The 20535-nt window shown below is 42.6% G+C and overlaps 1 protein-coding gene across 1 annotated transcript; it reads left to right on the top strand.

Annotated features, from left to right (window-relative positions):
* Positions 1–18917: 18917 nt before the first annotated feature.
* LOC122644909 (aspartic proteinase CDR1-like) lies at positions 18918–20306 on the top strand. The gene has a single exon (XM_043838275.1). The coding sequence runs from the start codon at positions 18918–18920 to the stop codon at positions 20304–20306; it is 1389 nt and encodes a 462-aa protein (XP_043694210.1).
* Positions 20307–20535: the final 229 nt, after the last annotated feature.

The raw sequence follows: 20535 nt of genomic DNA, 5'->3' as shown, positions 1-20535 counted from the left end.
GTGCATTGCCCGAATCCGTTCACCGATCATCGATTCCCCCTTGTCGGAGCCTAAACTAGAGCCTTCAAGCCCTCTAAAAACCCTGGAAAGGCTAGACCTAACCCCCCAATGGAACAATCCTAGCCCAACATAGAACCTGGCCCAATCATCCCATTCCTTCCTTGGTGACACTGAAATCTAGATCGACATTCAAAGATCCAGAGTCGAAATCGACCCAACCTTCCATCGACATCGAGCTATCCCATCTCACTGTCGAGCAGAGTACTCCTACTGTCTAACTTACCTTGATACTTCGAAAATACACATCGACCCCCAAGCCATTTCCCTCCATATCGAGTATTGATCAATGACAGCCACTCGATGACGACCTTACCCTTCCTTGATGTTGACTTGACCCTAGTTGATTGTCAAATCTGTGCAAATCTGAGAAGCCAAAACTTGCCATTTTTAGCTCCAATTTCTATTCCTTTTGCGACCAAGCTTATTTTTGGTACCTTGGATGCATATTTTGGCTTCCTTAGGCCCCAAGAAACACTTCTTAAGGAGGCTAAACACTTGACTTTACTCCATTGGTCATAACCTTGACCAAACGCCAACCGTCAATGCAAAGACCTTTCTTTTCAATGACCCAGATCAAATTGAGCATCCCTACATGACTTTGGGAGTGTACACACCCCTCTACATCTATAAATACACCCCCTCTCATGTTGAGGACAGTTACATGAACTCCCCATGAGTATACCTATAAGTTCCATAAGATCTAGCCATTCCCCACTCGAGTGCCTTGAGTCTCTATCCTTTGGCCTTTCACTTGGCCATAGCCTATTGGCTTCCTATCCCCTTGAGTACCACAATCCAATTGAAACTTCAAGATCAAAGCCTTAAAATATCCATCCGGTGATTTTGGCTTGACAAGGAAGTGTCGCACACGAAGAGACAAGAGAAGCCACTACAAGCGGCGATACTGGCTCAACGTTCCAACCCCTTGAGTTACAAAAGGAAACCTCCACATCTCCATTTTGGTCATCTTCAAACTAGGTAGGTTCTTCTTCACTCTTTATTTTGTCTAATCTACATGTTTTTTCAATTTTACTTCATTTTGCATCTCCGGAGGAAAGTGATCTCGTCTCTCTAGGTGGTGATCACATACACTCTTTACCTCCCTTCCTTCTCTTCTTATATTGTATCTCACTCCCATGCATGCATATCTCATGATCCCTATCCCCCGTAGTCTAAGACTCCCGCATGCTAACATTCATATTATTGAGTTTCACGTGCCCCGCATACACTTTCATGTCTTACTCTTAATTTACATGTTTCTCCTTGCACCTGTATCTAGCTACTGTCTCTGTTTCCATACATTTATTATTTCACCATGCTTAGGTTATCTAGGTTTTGAGTCCTTTTTTACTTTCATGTGTGCTAACCCCTACCATGCAGCCAAGCTTCCAAGTATGTTCCCTTGACTTGCCTTGTATATTACATTCTCCCTAAAAGCATGTTATAATCTGACCCTACCAAGCAATAGAAAGACCGAGACATCTAGGTGGACTGGGGTGCCTAATACCTTCCCCGGATTATAACTTAACCCGTACCAAGACCAACGGACCCTTTGTCCTCAAAAGGGCATTGTATGAGAGTCATTACATTATAATTTTTGGGCCCTAGTAGACCCTCCTCCAAGTGGCGACTCCTACATTCAAATCACCTCCCTTCTCCCCAAAGAGGGGATGAGGTTGAGGACATGTGGTGATCACCCCTTGCCATGTCATTTCCCTCACAATCGGTAGCAAGACTTCTAGACTCTTCGTTGATGGTGCCCTTCCCTCCCTCGGTTCATGATGACCATGTGATGGATGCTCAATATAGACCGAGGTTTTGGTTGATCCACCTCTGACTTTTGCTTGAGTTTTTTAGCATTTTCATTTCATTATCGATGACATTGCCGAATATGGGGAATTAATATCATCTTTTTTTAGTTGTGTTTAGCTCTTTGCCAGTTATTTTTGTATGCTCTTTTTTCTTTTTTCAATACAATCTTTTAGCAAAAAAAAAGAAAGGACATAACTATTCATCTTAAAAATTAAGTTTTGTCCAAATAAGTAGTTTTTATGAGACTATTGGAGTATATAGTTGAATACAACTACTAGAGTAGTTGATTGGTTCCTTGTCAATAGTGTTGTCAAACCCTACCCCTGACAGGCTGGAATCTGACTGAGGTGCAGGAACCCCTGGCCAGGCCACCAGGATCACTATGGAGCATCACTCCACTCAATGAGATCAATGAGAATGCTTTGAATAGGTTTCCCTATATACCTGTTAGAAGATGGATAGCAGACCCCTGCACTTGCACAGCTCACAGCCTGATGTATGACTTGGATCCCAGGTAAACTCTCTCCTCCCTAAAATGGTGGGACCCATATCTAAAAAATCATGTAAAAACCCCTAATAGGCATGTGGGGACAATACCCTGACCTAGGGTCAAACCCCTATGCAATCCCCCTTTGAATTCATGTTGCTGGAATTCACTGGGCCATGGCACTAGGCGATGCGGCAACGCCCAAAGACATCGCCCAGTGGCTATTTTTGCACATTTTTAATTATTAAAAATGTGGGGACCATCCCACTTAACCATGGACACCCTCTAGTGATAGAGGGGACTCTGAGGGACCACCTCATATCCTTGGTTCACTGCGGACCCCACCAGAGAGCCCAGAATTGAACAGAATCAGTTTCAAAAATCAGTTTTTAAAAGAGGGACTAAAGGCAAACAGGCCTTAGTTGGCCTTAGGCTATAAATAGAAGGCCTTGGGCTCATTTTAGAGCCCTCAGCAGAATCTGAATCTGAAAGAGAAAAGAGAAGAAAGAAGGGAGAGAAAGGGAAGGAAGAAGAGAAGGAAGGAGGGAGAAGAAGGAGAAGGAGCTGCAGCAGCCCATCTCAGGCTGATCCGAGCTCATCTACAACAGTATTTAGGTAAAGAACCACCCCCCATACCTACTGTACCTGTTCTTTCTCTGTTCTTGCTGTGCCTTGCAACCCTGGGCAGCCTAGACAAGCTAGGGTTTGCCCAGTCTGGCTCCAGATCTGCCATGCATGCATAGAGCATGGGAGATCTGTGAATTTTATCACTTTTCATTAGGCACTTATGCTGCTGCCATGGCCGAAACCTGGCTGTGCCCACCTGCACTGCCAGATGGCCCTATTGGCCAGTGTTTTTGGAGCCCTGGGAGCTGGCTAAGGCTGTACAACCCTAATCCTAGTTGGATGCAGCCTTGAGACCTCTTGTTTCAGGTGATTTCAGCCCTGTACAAGGCTGGAACTGAAATCCAAGCCTAACCAAAACCCTAAATACTATTCATCTGGGTTACTTGGGCAGCCACAGACAGGCTGACTGGAACCCTGATGGGAAAATCAATGGAACCATGAGATAGATCATTGCAAGGGCTACCCAGATCCCCAAACATGCAGAGGATCAAGTGTGGGCCCAGCCCTGTAGGTCCCACCTTGGAAACTCAGCCCAAGGTCGATTCTATAGGCACTGGGCGATGTAGCAAGGCCCAGTGCAAGGCCCAGTGAGTGGAATCTTGTTGTAATGAAGGGCAGATCTATAATTTCTTACATGCAATGATCCCTGGACACTGTGGGATGTGGGAAATGAAAAAAACACCCTTCCCCCACATCTGTCCATAAATGAAGAATGATTTGGAACCCTAAGTGGGCCCTGTATGTGACTGTGCACTGCTATGTTTGACTCTACATCACTGACCTAAAGTGGACAGTAGTGTAATTATGTCATAGACTATAATGGGACCATGTTCTAACCTAGTGGCAGGTACTGGTATTACAAATGACCAATTTACCCCTGTGCCCTGACATTGGCCCATGCACCGAAACATGACCTAAGACCCAGTGCAAGGCCCGGTGTTTCCAAGTGAGACCAACTAAACCCTGGGTCAACTCAGTAAATTAGGGTAGCCCTAGGATCACCAGTGTAAAGCTGATAACTGAATAAGACAATGCTTGATTTGTGTCTAGGACCTGATCTTGTGCTCGAGGTCAACAACCAGACAACTGCTGAAACTGAATTTGTGCAAATGTAATTATGATCTGGTACCGGCTATTAATAATTGAATCATAAATGTTGTGTTATTTACTTATAATTCAAGTTACTCAAATCACTGCATAATGTCTATTGTTGACCAACACTGTGAATTCTATATGATGGTTGTGATTGCTAGACTAGATGTCGTACTCGGCTTGGAAATGGGGCCTGTGGTAGCCCGTGTTATGGGGTACGGTTGGCACCGCTGGACTTATATGATGCCATGCAGACATGGGGCTAGAGTTTCATCACCCGTGCTATGAACCCTTGCCAGTAGGGGTTGAGGTACTGGATGCCTGTGGGGACAATTATCAGGGAGTGAAAAAAAAAATAGAATAAAAGAACACCGGAATGGTGCATAAATAAAAGAACACCGGAATGGTGCATGAGGGAAGAAACGGTTGTCCCCCTGGATAATCACAGAGGGCTGATCGGGCTGACCTTGGTGAACGAATGCGGGGGCTGACCAGTCTTCTCCGACAACTCAATGGATGTATCGCGGGAAGGGGTTAGAAGCCCGCACCAGGGATACATGTATTGGGGATTGTAGTGGCATAGACCAGACTTAGTTGTAATGATAGGTGGATAATAATAAAATCCGGACTTGCATATCATGTAGATCATGTGAACTATGGATTGTGATTGCATATGCATGCATGATGGATGTTATTTTCTCACGAGCTCAGTGGGGCTCACACTCTGTTATACAATGTGTTGCTAGATGATTTTGCAGGTGGATGCCGCTGTGGCATGGCGGGCTATTTCGAGGAGGAGAGTTTTGGTTGTTATGATGATGTTGGTGTGGACCCCGACGGAGGTCATATCGATTCTGCGTATGTTCTCGGTGGTCATTGCGGGTGAAGACCATTGAAGCGTGCATATGATATTTTGACTGGCAACTCCTTTTGGGTTTTCTGGAGTATCCCCGTTCTGACTTGGTTGTGTAGTTTTTATTTTGTTTTTCTTTTGGGGCTGAGAATGCTCGCCTTGTATATATTTTCGTATATACTTATCAGCTTTTGTTTCTTTGTTGTGGGTTGTGTGTGCTTGGGAGATGTAACAAACAAGACTTATTATGTATATATTATCACCATTTCCCGTATCACTATGCTTCCATTTACTTTTGAATTGTAGATGTCCTGCATTACTCTGATCTTAGTTATGGTTAAGATGTGGATGTAGTTTCATGAATGTAAGCACTGCTTCTAGATTCGTGGGATTTGGTGAATTGTCGTCGTGCAATTCGGGTCACCTACCCAATCCTCCTAGGTGGTGGTTTGGGTTGTGACAGAGCTTGGTATAAGAGCGTGAGGCTCTTCTTACATTCATGACATGCAGACTAGGGTTAATAAGATATAAGCAATAAAATATGTAACACTTAAAAGCCACAAGGGAGGTAAATATAAATAAATAAAGACACAAGATTTTCATTAATTTAACACTAGTTACAAAATTTTGATTGCATAACTGCAATTCAATAAGTACATAAACTGAAGACAAAGAAAGAAAAAGTACATAAGCATAAGAAAATAACAGTAGTCAAAACCATGTAGCCAAAGTGTCTGGATGATGCTGAGAGCTACTCTGTAGGAGGTAAATCATCTGTAGGAGGCTGAGGCAAGTGCGAATCAACTCGAAAGTAGCGGTCCCAGAAATCCAATCTCTGCTCGACAACACCCACTCTACTGCCCAAGGAAGTGAAGCCCTGGTCCACCCTGGATCCCAGGTCCGACATCTGTGTACCGAGGCTCTAAAGTTGGGCCATCACCTGAGCCCAATCTGGAGTCCCTAAAACCTGTGAACTGGTGGCACCGGTCATCTCGTAAGCAGGTAAGTCTGTAAACTATGTGTCAAAACCCTCGAGATCATCTGGACCTAACCCCTGCTCCTCCGTATACATGCCCTGAGTACCACCACCCATGTCGCCCTACCCCTCTCCAATCTGACCCTCATCATGTGCAACATCACCCTGGAGCTCACCCTCTAGCACACCCATCTGCCCCTTGCCTTGCTGCATATCCTCAGCCCTCATCTGTTCCCCGCCCTCTACTGGATCTTCACCAGGCACTTTCATCTTCAAAATAGAAGTCTTGTCTATAGGCTTGGATCGGACCCTGTCAATGTATTCCCCCCCAATGGAACCCCAAAGTATCGAAAGACCAATGTAAGGAACTTCCCATAAGGAAGGTTACCATCGGTTGGATTCCGTGTGTGATAAAGCTTGACCTGAAGTAACAGATACGGGAGGTTGATGACTGGACCCCCTAACTAGCACCCAATAGGCAGTAGGTGAGGTACGCCCGCATTATAGATATGCTTCCCTTGTTTCCTCCTTTGGGGTAGATGTTATAGGTCACACATCTACTAATAACCCTAGCACTAGGCTTGTAGGTAATCTCGGACTTGGGAGTGTTCCCTGAACCGATCAATGCAGTGAAAACTGTCCTCCTAGTCTTGAGGGAGAACATCTCGGATATGTCCATGCGGGGTTGGTAATAAACTCTATCACCCGTATCAGGTAAACTCAAGATCTCTGCCAAGAGGGTAGTGGTCAATCTGATATCCACTCCCTTTACCATACTCAGAAGAGTGAAGTCCTGTGCCCTAGATGGCATCAAGTTACAATAGAAATACCGAACCAGGTTGGGATAACAAGGCTCAGTAGGGGATAGCATCGATGCCCAGCCTAGGGCATTGAATTTGGCGAAGAGGCCATATTGGTGGAAGTCCTATACTCAAACCACTTGGCCATTCACTATTTTCACAGAGGCAAAGTTTTTCCACTCTTTGGCATGCTCGTACTTGGAGAACAGGTGGTGATCAAAATCTGACTCCTCTGAAGATGAATCAATCCTAGGGGATGGTGGAGGAACCTCAGAATAGGATGAGTCCTCGGATTTGACTCGTAGCCTTTTCTGGGCTACTGACTTCCTCGTAGTACGCTGACTAGTAGACATTTTCTACAAAACAAGAGAGAGAATACCAAGTTTAGGGTAAGTAAATCAGTAAAACCTAACCTAGGTAAAGAACAAATGGAGAAAAACAAGTAAAACATACAGAGAAAACTTAAAAACAAAAGGAACTTACCTAGGCACGTATGAAGTCACAAATAGGCCAAGAAAATACTAAGACTTGGTGTGGAAGTGGTCCCCTTACTCTTCTAGAACTTCTCCCAAGTGTTTAGAGGAGTTTAGAATGAAAATAGGAAAGAATGGGGCCCTCTCGGACTTAAAACCCTGCTCCTCGATTCTCTGGGCGATGTGGCAACGCCCAGAGACATCGCCCAGTGATGGTAAATTTGTAGAAAATCCAGAATTTACACATGGGAACTTAGTTTTGGGCATAATAACCCCCAAGGACCTAAAGACAAGGACTTATAAAAAAAAAAAAAATTTTAATAAGAGTATTATATTAATAAAATATAATTGATGACCTAAGAACTTAGACTTCGTGAATGCAACACCTAGGGACTAAGGGAAAAGAACCTATATGGCTAGGTTAAAATAATGATGTATTACATATTTGTGAGTATATTAGTATGTATATAATTATAGTATATGGTGTATTACAAATATGCTAAATGCTTGCCTATTGTGATGTACGAACTGGCTGAAATGTTGCTGTGCAAACTGGACATAGTTACATAGGTATGCTGTAATGTGTATGTAGTACGTATGGAAAGCGTAGAACTCATCCAAACCTAGGCCAAGGATAACTGAGAATAGGACCTAATAGGGTTCCTAGTCAATCGAAACACTTAGACGCTAAGGTACCTCGAGCCAACCCAAGAATTGTTTCATTGACCTTTGATTATTTAAGTTTTAGTACTCGTGTACTTAATTCTTTCAATTAAGTATGTCCTAATGCTTAGAACCATGTTATGTAATAGGACCAGTGAGTTGACTGAGGCTGGTGACCCCAGCATCATGCTTTATATTAGACATTTACGAGAGAGACTGAGATGGATACAGTTAGTGTTACCCCGGGCTGAGAGTCGACTGGACTTTTACTTAGCTATTGCAGCCATTAGTGGACCCGAGGATTGAGAGCATTTTCTGAGATTAGCTGGAGAGGTAATAGCTGATATAGAATTTCTACTGGCAATAGAGTTCGAGACCGAGAAGAAGCTGGAGATGTTTGCCTGCTAGATCAGGTAATTAATTAAAAGTTTTTATTAAAAATCTGAAATCTCTCATTAGTGCCATGCATAGCATATTGACACATAAAATGCATAAGACAGAGAAACACAAGCAATCAATGAAACACATCACCTAACAAACCAAGATAATGATCTAACAATCCACCTTACTGGTATGACTCATGATGCTCATTGGAATTGTGGACTGGATTTATACCTGCTTAGTTAGGAAACAACTGATGATCCATACAGATGGAATTGGAATATTGATCACGCTCCTCTTTTCAGAGAAGCAACAATGGTCAACACTAGAAGTTCTCATGGAGGTCGTAAGGGTAAACAACCTAGGATTGTACCAGAGGTTGAACTGCCCAACGGAACTGAGGCTCAAAACTCTGAGGCATCGGCTGCTTCATCAGGAGCACCAGCAGCTGCACAAGCTACTGCTGTAGTACCTCAGCCCAGTGTGGCAGCCGGCGACGTAACTGTATTCATGACCACGATGATGCGGACCATGCAACAACAACAAGAGTTGCTTAGCCAGATGTCTATGTAGTTTGCTACTATGATGCATGAACGCACTGCACCACCACCACCTAATCAACCCGTACTGTTTCCACCACCTGTGCCTCAGCACTTAGCAAAAAGTTCTACCACCAAAGTTATGAAAAGGTTTAAGAAACTCCAACCGCCTGCATTTTCTAAAATAACATCAGAGGCAATGCAGCCGGAACGATGGATCAGTGCCCTAGAAAAGGCATTTAAAGTACTTAAGTGCACGGGTGCGCAAAAGATTATTTGTGCGGGTTATCAGTTGCAAAATGAAGCCGAAGCTTGGTGGAAAGCCACGAGGCCCAATTTGGAGGCTACTCACCCGAATCCCACATGGGAACAGTTTAAAGAGGTTTTCTTCAAGAACTACTTCCCAGAGAGCTTCAAGGATAGAAAAGAAGCTGAGTTTAACACACTGGTGTAAGGAAATAAATCGATGTTGGACTATCAACAGCGATTTGAAGATCTGTTTCATTTCACTCCAGATCACCTGAAAGGGGAAGTTAGTAAAGCGAAGAAATTTGAGAAAGGACTCAAAACTAAGATCGGGTCAGTTTTGTCAATCATGGATATTCGGGATTATGCCCAAATGGTTGATAAGGCAAAAACAATGGAGGATAGATTCAAGGAAAAAGAGAAGGAAAAGACTGTGACGTCGCCTGGTTTGAACAAAAGGTCAAATAGTTTCCAAACCTATGGTTGGCAAAACAAATTTTATTGAAGAACGAGTTCAAGCCCTACTCCAACTCTGTATCATAGGGCGAGTGTAGGTCAAAATTCCTGCCCCACATTTACTCGACCTGCTCAACCTACTACGAGTCAAGTGATGACAGCAGCTTTGCCAGCCTAACCAGCAGCAAGTTAAGTGAGCAAAGCATCGACACCCGGAGCTTCGCCCTTCAAATGCTACTTTTGCAACATACCACTGGTGGATGAGTTCTAAGGTTGAACCTCCAGTCATAAAATGGGCTCCAGGAAGCCTGATGTTTGTTACTGGATCTTCAGAACTATCATTTTGGATTCCAGACTTATCCAAATTGGGCTCTTATGTTGGAACAAAATAGAGTTTATGGGAGAGGTTCACAACTTCAAATTTAAGCTATCAACAGGTTGGTCATTTTTTGATATAATGCATAATTTTATGATCATTCATTGTGTTATTTCTTTGTACCGGTGAAACGAGTATGCCAAAATGGTCTTTTTTACTTGGACTAATCGTAATTATTTGAAAGTTGGATTCATTGGCAGAAACAGAAGCGTACAGCTTATCCTGAAGAGAAATTTTTATTTATGGGGAGTAGGTTCTACATAGGCACATCTAGAGAGTTTCTTCATGTGAGCACCTAGTTTTGTTTCATGGCAAGTCAGATGAGGCTGAATTTTTTTCCCAACAAAACCAGCCTTGCGATCTCCTGTTGACATTACAAGCTTCAACCCAAAGGAGTTGGCCAAGTGGAAGGACAAAATTTAGAAAAAAAAAAAAAAGAACTATGGAGAGGATGCATGCCAATATCTAAATGGATGAAAAATACGATGGAAGATGCTAATCAATGGGAGGATATATGATTGAATTTGTCTATAATTGGACATGTGACAATTCTAGAGGATTTCTCAAATATTTAACGGCTGGAATTGCTGCATCACCTTCCACATGGCAGGAACTGGGTGTCCATCTAGATAACCTCTATATGTGTCCATCTGCGAACACTTTGGCCAAGTATTATGTATGGCAGTCCCAGGATTAACTGTAACACTCCATTTGGGAGCCAAGCGTTCCTCTCTCACAATCTCCCCATTCCCTTTTTTCTGCCCCATTGCTCCCAAGGCCCCCAAGAATGTTCTTGCTGTATCATTGTAAGTCATACAATACAAATTGATGATGATGAAGTCTTTCTCTGTTTTTGATGCTCATCCTTGTGATCATGACCTAGCTAGGTTTATATAGAACCTTCACAACTCAATTTTGTTAAGAGAGGTCAGTTTTATGATTTTACAAACTGAAACTACTTTTGTTGTAGGATCTGATAAATTGTTAATAAATCTATCCATAGAATAAAAGATAGAAGAGACCCTAGAGTGAATCCCAAGCCCATCCTATCCAGTGCTGAGAAACACTAACTTGAAGTGTCACCAGCAGATCCTTGTGAGATATATTTGGATTTTAATTAGTCATGAATGAAACTATGGATAGAGTTGTTTGGAGGACAAGGACTTATGTAGCCGATCTCTTGTAGGGGATGTTTCTAGGATGCTGCTTTAAGTTTATTCTTCTTATTTTCCTTTTTACTTCTTTTTATTTCTTTTGGTTCTACTATTGTCATAGCTTATATCGGATCTATTTAGCAGATCCCATTTAGTTGGGATTAAGTTTGATTAGAGAGGAATTATTATTTAAAATTAAATTTTAAAATGGAGGACAAATTAACTGTACCTCTCTAGTACCTCGATTAGCTATGATATCCATTGGAAGAGCATAATTTGAGCTGTCAGTCGTCGCGTGCTACTAAACCTAAAGTAAGTGAAATTTACTGTTCTATCTCATCCTGAATTATATAGGTTTTTTTAGAAATGAAATTTAATTAAATTAGTAGGCATGCAGATTGCAGGTAGGTTAGACAAATGGAAGTTCCTATAGTGAGCTGAAGGTGATTGGTCCTTCTGATTAATTCAGAATAGTTTTGTTTTATTAAACAAATAACTAACCGCACGATTGATAAAAGATGGATATAAATGATTTTGATATAATATTAGGCATGGATTGGCTGACTGCCTATGGTGCAAACGTCCTATGTGCGGAGCAAAAGATAAAATTTAAATTGAAAGATGAGTCAGACTGCACCTATCAAAGTGAACCAAGAAGGAAGTCCAGAAGGATAACATTATCCGCACTCCAGACGCGGAAGTTACTAGAAGAAGGATGCCAAGGCTTTTTGGCCACTGTGATAGACACGGAGGCAAAGATAAAACCCTTGGAGGAACTCCAAGTCATCAGAGAATTTCCTGAGGTATTTTCAGAAGATCTGACTCAACTGCCGTCAGACCGCTATATAGAGTTCACGATTGATCTAATTCCTGGAGCAGCACTGGTATCCAAGGCACCATATCGAATGGCACCTATCGAATTGAAAGAATTGCAGGCACAACTTCAGGACTTGCTAAAGAAGGGATTCATTTGACCCAGTGTATCACCCTGGGGAGCACCCGTGTTATTCGTAAAGAAGAAGGACGGCAGTATGTGGCTGTGTATCGACTACCGCGAGTTGAATAAATTGACAATTAAGAATTGATATCCATTGCCGCGTATCGACGACCTGTTTGATCAGCTGCAAGGAGCAAGAGTTTTCTCCAAGATTGATCTTAGGTCAGGATACCATCAACTGAAGATCAAAAGTGGTGACATTCATAAAACGGCGTTCCGAACTCGATACGGACATTATGAATTTGTAGTGTTGTCGTTCGGATTAACCAACGCCCCGGCAGCGTTCATGGATATGATGAATAGAGTATTCCATGAAGTGCTGGATAAGTTCATCATACTATTTATTGATGACATCCTGGTGTACTTTAAGGATGAGGAAGAGCACGCACGACACCTTACTTTTGTGTTGCAGCGGTTGCGGGAACACTAGCTTTACGCCAAGTTCAGTAAGTGTGAATTTTGGCTTCACCAAATCGGATTCCTGGGGCATATTGTCACCAAGGATGGCATCAAAGTAGACCCTGGCAAGGTAAAAATGGTTCTCGAAAGGGAAACTCTGAAGAATGCCACGGAGATCTGAAGTTTCTTAGGATTGGCTGGATATTACCACTGATTCATTGAGAATTTCTCATGTATCTCGGCACCCATGACAAAGCTTAGGAAGAAGGGCGCCAACTTTGAGTGGAACAAAACGTGCGAGAAAAGTTTTCAAGAATTGAAGAATCGATTAGTAACAGCTCCAGTCTTAACCATTCCAGACGAAACTGGAGGAATGGTGGTATATACGGACGCCTCTAGAACAGGCTTAGGTGTCCTGATGTAGAAAGGTAAAGTGGTCGCCTATGCCTCCAAGCAGTTAAAAGAACATGAGAAGAATTACCCCACTCATGATTTGGAATTGGCTGCGATAGTCTTCGCATTGAAAATTTGGCGACATTACCTATATAGGGAGAAAAGTGAGATCTTCAGCGATCACAAAAGCCTGAAGTATTTCTTCACCCAAAAGGAGCTGAACATGAGACAAAGGCGGTGGCTGGAATTGGTAAAAGATTATGATTGTGAAATCCAGTACCACCCCGGTAAGGCCAATGTTGTCGCGGATGCATTAAGGAAAAAATCTCAAACTGTGTCCCTCGCATCCTTGGTCGTGTGTGAGCAATTAATAGAAGAAGCTCAGAAATTTGAATTAGAGCTCGTAATCGAAGAAGCGGCTGTGCAACTAGTAGCACTGGATCTGTAGCCGTCGATACAAGAGGAGATAATTCTAAAGCAACCATTGGATCCCAAGCTGGCCAAGATAATTCGAGAAGTTCAACATGGTATCCATAAGGATCCAGATTTTTCATTAGCCCAAGATGGTACATTGAAATTTCACGATAGATTGTGCGTGCTTGATGATTTTGATGTTCAAGACTGAATTCTAAAAGAGGCACACAGTTCACCCTATACTATCCACCCCAAAAGTACAAAGATGTACAAAGATTTGAAGAAGTATTACTGTTGGATAGGAATGAAGCAAACTATAGCAATATACGTGTGCAAGTTCCTTACCTGTCAACAAATCAAGGCGAAAAGACACCGACCATATGGACTCTTGCAGCCACTTCCTATACCTAAGTAGAAGTGGGAAAGAATCACTATGGATTTCGTGACAAATTTGCCCAACACCAGAAAGGGCATGAAAGCAATTTGGGTGATTGTAGACGGACTGACAAAGGTAACTCACTTCATACCGATTACAATAAGTTATCCAATGGAGAAGCTTGCCTAGATATATATTCAGAACATAGTCTATTTACATGGTGTGCCTGTCAGTATTGTGTCTGACAGAGATCCTCAATTCACTTTAAGGTTTTGGAGAAGTTTGCAACAGGCATTGTGATCTCAACTAAATCTAAGCATAGCTTTCCATCCGTAGACTAAAGAACAATCAGAGAGAACCATTCAAACCTTAGAAGATATGCTCTGAGCCTGTGCTCTGGAAATGAATGACAGTTGGGATGCTCACATACCACTGGTGGAATTTGCAAACAATAATAGCTACCACTCCACCATTGGCATGGCACCGTTTGAAGCACTCTATGGCAAGAAGTGCCGAACCCCATTATATTGGGATGAAGTTGGCAAACGGCGATATCTCGGACCCGAGATGATACAAGCGACTTGTGACAAGGTGGATATCATAAGAGAGAAGATCAAGGCAGCCCAATCAAGATAACAAAGTTATGCGGATAATCGAAGGAAAGATATCAAATTTGAAGTCGGAGAAAAAGTATTCCTTCGAGTATCTCCAACCAAAGGACTACTACGTTTCACTAAGAAAGGCAAGTTGAGCCCAAGATTCATTGGTCCATATGAAATTTTTAATAAAGTGGGACCCATAGCATATCAACTGGCTTTACCACCATCCTTGTCAGGCGTCCATGATGTTTTTCATGTGTCAATGCTACGAAAGTACTTAAACAATCTGACACATGTACTATCAACTGAACCCGAACAGTTGGATGTAGATAGGACCTATGAGGAACAACCTTCGGAGATAGTTGACAGGAAGGAACATAACCTCTGAAACCGTACAGTCGTCTACATAAAGGTTCGATGGGGAAAAAACCCAACAGAAGAAGCTTCATGGGAACATGAGGAAGAAACGAAGGAGAAATATCCTCAACTTTTTGGCTTACAAGGTAAGCAAATTTCGAGGATGAAATTTTTGTAAGGTGGGGAGAAATGTCAAACCCCGCCCCTGACAAGCTGGGATTTTGGTTCAAGGACAGGAACCCCTGATCAGGCAACCAGGTTCACTGTGGAGCATCACTCTAGTGACATGGACCAATGAGGAGACCCTGTGCATGTCCTCTTTTATACCTGTGAGAAGGTGGACAGTGGATCCTTGCTCTTGCATAGCTCATAGCCTGATGTATGGCTTGAACCCCAGGTAATCTCTCTCCTCCCTAAAGTGGTGGGACCCACCTCTAAAAAATCATGTAAAAACCCCTAATGGGCATGTGGGGACAATACCTTGACCCAGGGTCAAACCTCTGTGTTGTTCCCCTTTGAATTCAGTTGCTGAAATTCACTGGCCATGGCACTGAGCGATGCAGCAGGCCCAGTAACATCGCCTAGTGGCTGTTTTTGGATATTTTTAATTATTATAATTATGGGAACCACCCAACATGAGCATGGGCACTCTCCACTGATGGAGGGGAGTCTGGGGGACCACCTTATACCCCTGGTTCAGTGTGGACCCCACCAAAGAACCCAGAACTAGTTAGAATCAGTTCAAAAACTGATTTTTAAAAAGGGGACTTTAGGCCAAACAGACCTTAGTTGGTCTTGGGCCTATAAATAGGCCTGACCTGGGCTCATTTAGAGCTTTACACACTATTGGAAACTGTGGGAAGAAAGGAGAGAAAGAAGAGAGGAAGAAGAGGAAGGGGAAGAAGAAAGAAGAAGGAAGGAGAAGGAGGAAGGAGGGGAAGCTACTGCCACCCCCAATCCAGCCTAGTCCGAGCCCCTCTCCTGCATATTCAGGAATAAAAATACCTTCATACCTGCTGTCTCCATTTCCCTCTCTGTGTGTACTGCATTTTTGCTCCCTGGGCAGCCCAGACTAGGTAGGATTTGCCCAGTAATGGTCTAGATCTACCATGCAGACCTTGTGCATGGAAGATCTGAGATCTTTATACATTTTTAGCATTTAGTTATGCTGTTCCTTGGAGCCGAAGCTGGTTGTGCCCACCTGCACTGCTAGATGGCCCCATTACCCTGTGATTTGGAACCCTGGGTGCTGGCCAAGGCTGCACAGCCCTAATCCTAGATGGATGTAGCCTTGAGCCCTCTTGATTCATGTATTTTCAGCCATATACAAGGCTGGAACTGAAATCCAAGCCTAGCCAAAACCCTAAATACTATTCATCTGGGCTACTTGGACAGCCATAGTGAGCCTAACAGTGAGCCTGATGGAAAAACCCTTTGGACCATGATGTAGACCATCACTAGGGCTACTAGACCCCCTAAACATGCAGAAGATCAAGTATGGGCCCAGCCTTGCAGGCCCCACCTTGGGATCTCAGCCCAATAATGATTCTGCAGGCACTAGGCGATGCATTGGGCGATGCAGCAAGGCTCAGAGCCATCACCCAGTGATTGAAAACCTGCTGTATTGATGGGCAGACTTGGAATTTCACACCTATTTGACCCCTAGACACTGTGGGATGTGGGAAAAGATTAAAATACCCTTCCTCACATCTGTCCATGATTAAAGAATGCTTTGGAACCCTAGTGGGCCCCGTAGGTGATTGTATCACTGCTGTGCTTGGTCCTACAGTACAGACATGCTGTGGACAGCACTGTGATTATGTTCTGACCTAAAGGTAGATGCTGACATTACTAATGATCATTTTGCCCCTGTGCCACAACCACTAGCCCATGCACTGGGACATGTACTGAAGGCCCGGTGTAAGGCCCAGTGACTCCAAGAGTAAACCAAATGAACCCTAGGTCAACCCAGTAAGATTAGGGTAACCCTAGGACTTCTAATGACAGACTGATAACTTAACATGGCAACTTTTGATTTACATCTAGGATTTGATCCTGTGCTCGGGGACAACAACCAGACAACTGCTGGAATTGAATTTGTGACTGAGTACCTAGAGCCAAGTACTGGTGAGTGAATAATACTATCATATGTGTAAATGTAATCATGATCTGATGCCGGCTAATTAAGAAATGGAATTATAAATGCTGTGATATTTACTTCTATTTAAAGCTATTCAAATCACTGCATGTTGAATGACTGTTGATCAACTCAGAGAATGTTTGCTTGATGAATGTTTGCTAGACTAGATGCCGTAGTTAGCTTGGAAATGGGGCCTATGGTAGCCAGTATTATGGGGTACTGTTGACACCGCTTGACTCATACGATGCCATATAGACATGGGGCTAGAGTTTCATCACCCGTGCCACGCACCCTTGCCAATAGGGGTTAAGGTGTTGGATGCCTGTGGGGGCGACTATCAGAAAAATGAGAAAAGAGAAAAAGGAACGAATAGAACACCGGAATGGTGCATTAAATGAATAGAACACCGGAATGGTGCACATTGCCTATAAGCCAGAAAAGAAAAGAAAGAAAGAAATGGATTGTCCCACGGGTTAATCACAGAGGGCTGGTCGGGCTGACCTTGGTGAACGAATGCGGGAGCTAACTAGTCCTCTTCGACAACTCAATGGGTGTATGGCGGGAAGGGGTTAGAAGCCTGCACCAGGGATACATGTATTGGGGATTATAGTGGCATTGACCCGACTTAATTGTAATGGTAGGTGGCTAATAATAAAATCCGAACTTGCATATCTTGTAGTACCATATGAATTGTGAATTGTGATTGCAAGTGCATGCATGATTGATGTTATTTGCTCATGAGCTCAGTGGGGCTCACACTCTGTTGTACAATGTTTTGCTTAGATGATTTTACAGGTGGATGCCGCTGTGGCATGGCAGGCCATCTCGAGGAGGAGAGTTTTGGTTGTTATGATGAAGTTGGTGTGGACCCCGACGAAGGTCATACCGATCCTGCGCACATTTTCAGCGGTTGTTGATGAAGGCCATTGAAGAGTGTTCATGTTAGCTTTTTGACTTGGGGACTCCTTTTGGGTTATCTGGAGTTATCCCCGTTCTGACTTGCTGGTTGTAATTTTTTACTTTTCCTTTTGGGGCTGAGTATGCTCGCCCTGTATATATTTTTGTATGTAGTACTGTACTTATTAGCTTTGTTTCTTTGTTTACGTTGTGTGTGGGTTGATGGGAAATGTAAAACTTTTATATGTAAATAGTATCACTGTTTTTCCCGTATTGCTACATTTCCTTTTGTTTATCAAATTGTAGTTATCTGCGACACTCTGAATTTACCTACGGTAAAGAGATGGTTGTGGTTCCATGATCGTAAGCACTACTTCTAGTGGGATTTGGTAGATTGCCGTTACGCAATTCGGGTCACCTACCCAATCCTCCTAGGGGGTGGTTTGGGGTGTGACATGCTGCCCTGCTTAGATACCAAATATTATGTACATGACTGATATGTCAAAAGCTCCAAAGCTGATGGAACACTTTAAATTGAACCCCTTTAACCTATCCCATACTAGGCTAGCCCAGTCTATTACTCATATACTAGATCGAGCGCCATTGGGCACATAACATAATTATAGTCAACTTAGTTTTCCTAATTTATAATAAATGGGTTGGCATTGTCTATAGGGTAACATGGCCCTAATACAAGCATAAGCCAATGAGTGCATGTTAGCATCATGTGGGGTGGGATTTCTGCCTTTTATGGGCGCAAGGTGGTCATTTTACCCCCTCTATGTCTAGGCATAGGTGGTACACTCCTCTACAGAGACTTTTCTTCATAATAAATTTTTTCACTTTTTCTTTGATGCACATTGTGGCGGTTACCTCCAAATTATCAAAACATTTATTGGACTGACTGGGCTTGTTGCTCACATTAAAAACTATCCATTTTTTTGCATCGACGTAAGACGTTTCCTGTCACATTCTTCAATTATTCATTTACTTGACCCTTTTTTTTTGGTAAGAATACATTTACTTTCCCAGTATCTCATTTAATTTTAGGATATGTGGTGGTTACCTCCAAATTATCAAAACATTTATTGGACTGACTGGGTTTGTTGCTCACATTAAAAACTATCCATTTTTTTGCATCTACGTAAGACGTTTTCTGTCACATTCTTCAATTATTCATTTACTTGCCCCTTTCTTTGGTAAGAATACAATTACTTTCCCAGTTTCTCATTTAATTTTAGGATATGTGGGCACCACTTTAAACTCAGCTTTGGTAGAAATTTTCAATTATAAATCTCATGTCCCCGGCCATTGTGGTGGCATTCCATTCCTTGTCACTGAATACCTTCAATGGCTTTCATGGAGACTTTGCTATCTCTAATTTCTCTACTCTCAAGTGTTTTCCTCCTACATGCCATTGTTGAAGGTCCCAAGACCATCATGCTAAGTCTCATTCACCCATTCTCCCCTCACTCACCTTTCTATCCAGGGAACATAACAGATATTGAGAAGATTGATCTACTTATTCAGGGCACAGAAGGACGTATGCATCATCTATTCTCAACGATGAGAGAACAAAACTGGAATGGTAGTAGTGAGGTTGATGACATAGTGGCACCAGTGCAATATACTGGTAGTTTTTTCTATGTAGCCCAGGTAGGTATAGGTTCATTTCCACCTTTTCCTGGCCAAAAGGGGCTGCCATATTTCTTGATGGTTGACACTGGAAGTCCATTAACATGGGTTCAATGTAAAGGTTGCGATCCTTGCATTCCCCTACAGCAATCCGATTTCCCATATAACACATCTCAGAGTTACAGGCCTATTCCTTGTGGTGATCCAACCTGTCCATTTCCAAACCTTGATTGCTTTCAATCATTTTGTGGATTCAGAATAAGTTATGGGGGCAACCCAGCACCCTTAACAGTGGGAGCCATTGTAAGAGAGACCTTAACCTTCCCTTCTGATTTTAGAGGCACGGAATCTTACAACAATTTATTCTTGGGTTGTGCCTTTAAGAACTACAACCATAACTTTCGACAACCAAATAAAATTGGTGGGATTTTGGGCTTAGGGTTTCCAGGCACTCATACTTATCCCTTCTTGAACCAAGTAGGCAAAAAATGTTTCTCTTATTGCCTATCTACCTCTGAACACACAAATTCTCAGTTATATATTGGAGAAGGTGCAAAGATGGTAGGACCACAAGTGCTTTCGACACCATTGCTGAGAGGATTACAAGAACAACTATACTATGTGGACTTGCAGGATATTAGTATCCAAAATATTCGCCTTAGACTACAGGCATCCTTCTCTAGGGGTTCTGCCATAGATACAGGATGTCCGATGACTATACTTGTTTCTAATGTTTATACTCGTGTGAGAATTGGCTTTGTTCAATACTTCGCACAGTTTCATATTCAACCATTCAATGATGGAAATAAACCAAGAGATGTGCCAATGTTAGATCTCTGCTTCCCTATCCCGTCCGATTTTAATAGGTATCCAACTATGACGTTCCATTTCAGAGGAGCTGACCTTGTTGTGCAACCCACTGGTATATTTATTGTAGGGAGAGATTATGTTTGCGTTGCACTTGAATCAGGTCCTGTTACAATGATTGGAGCTTTTCAGCAAACGCAATACAAGTTCTCCTATGATTTGGAAATGGGAGATAGAGAACAAGGAGTAAATGGTGCTCTTCGCTTTTCTCCTCAGAATTGTGGGTCCCCTGCTTAAGATTTTTGCGGTTCAGATTGGGAGTAGGGTGGATGCCTCTTCATCTTGAAGCCAAGGAGATGCAGGATAAATTATTTATGTCTCCTCTAAAATAGTTTGTACTCAACAATCAAATTAAATAATTCCATTAAATGACCCTTTAGTCTCATATCCAATTTCTCTAGCAAAGAGTTTAATAACCAAAGATCAAATTGAGGAAATTTTAAGCAGCATTAGGGATTCTTTTGAT

The sequence above is a fragment of the Telopea speciosissima genome, chromosome 11, assembly GCF_018873765.1.
Source record: "Telopea speciosissima isolate NSW1024214 ecotype Mountain lineage chromosome 11, Tspe_v1, whole genome shotgun sequence".
Taxonomy (NCBI): domain Eukaryota; kingdom Viridiplantae; phylum Streptophyta; class Magnoliopsida; order Proteales; family Proteaceae; genus Telopea; species Telopea speciosissima.
This window is presented reverse-complemented; position numbering and strand designations above follow the sequence as displayed.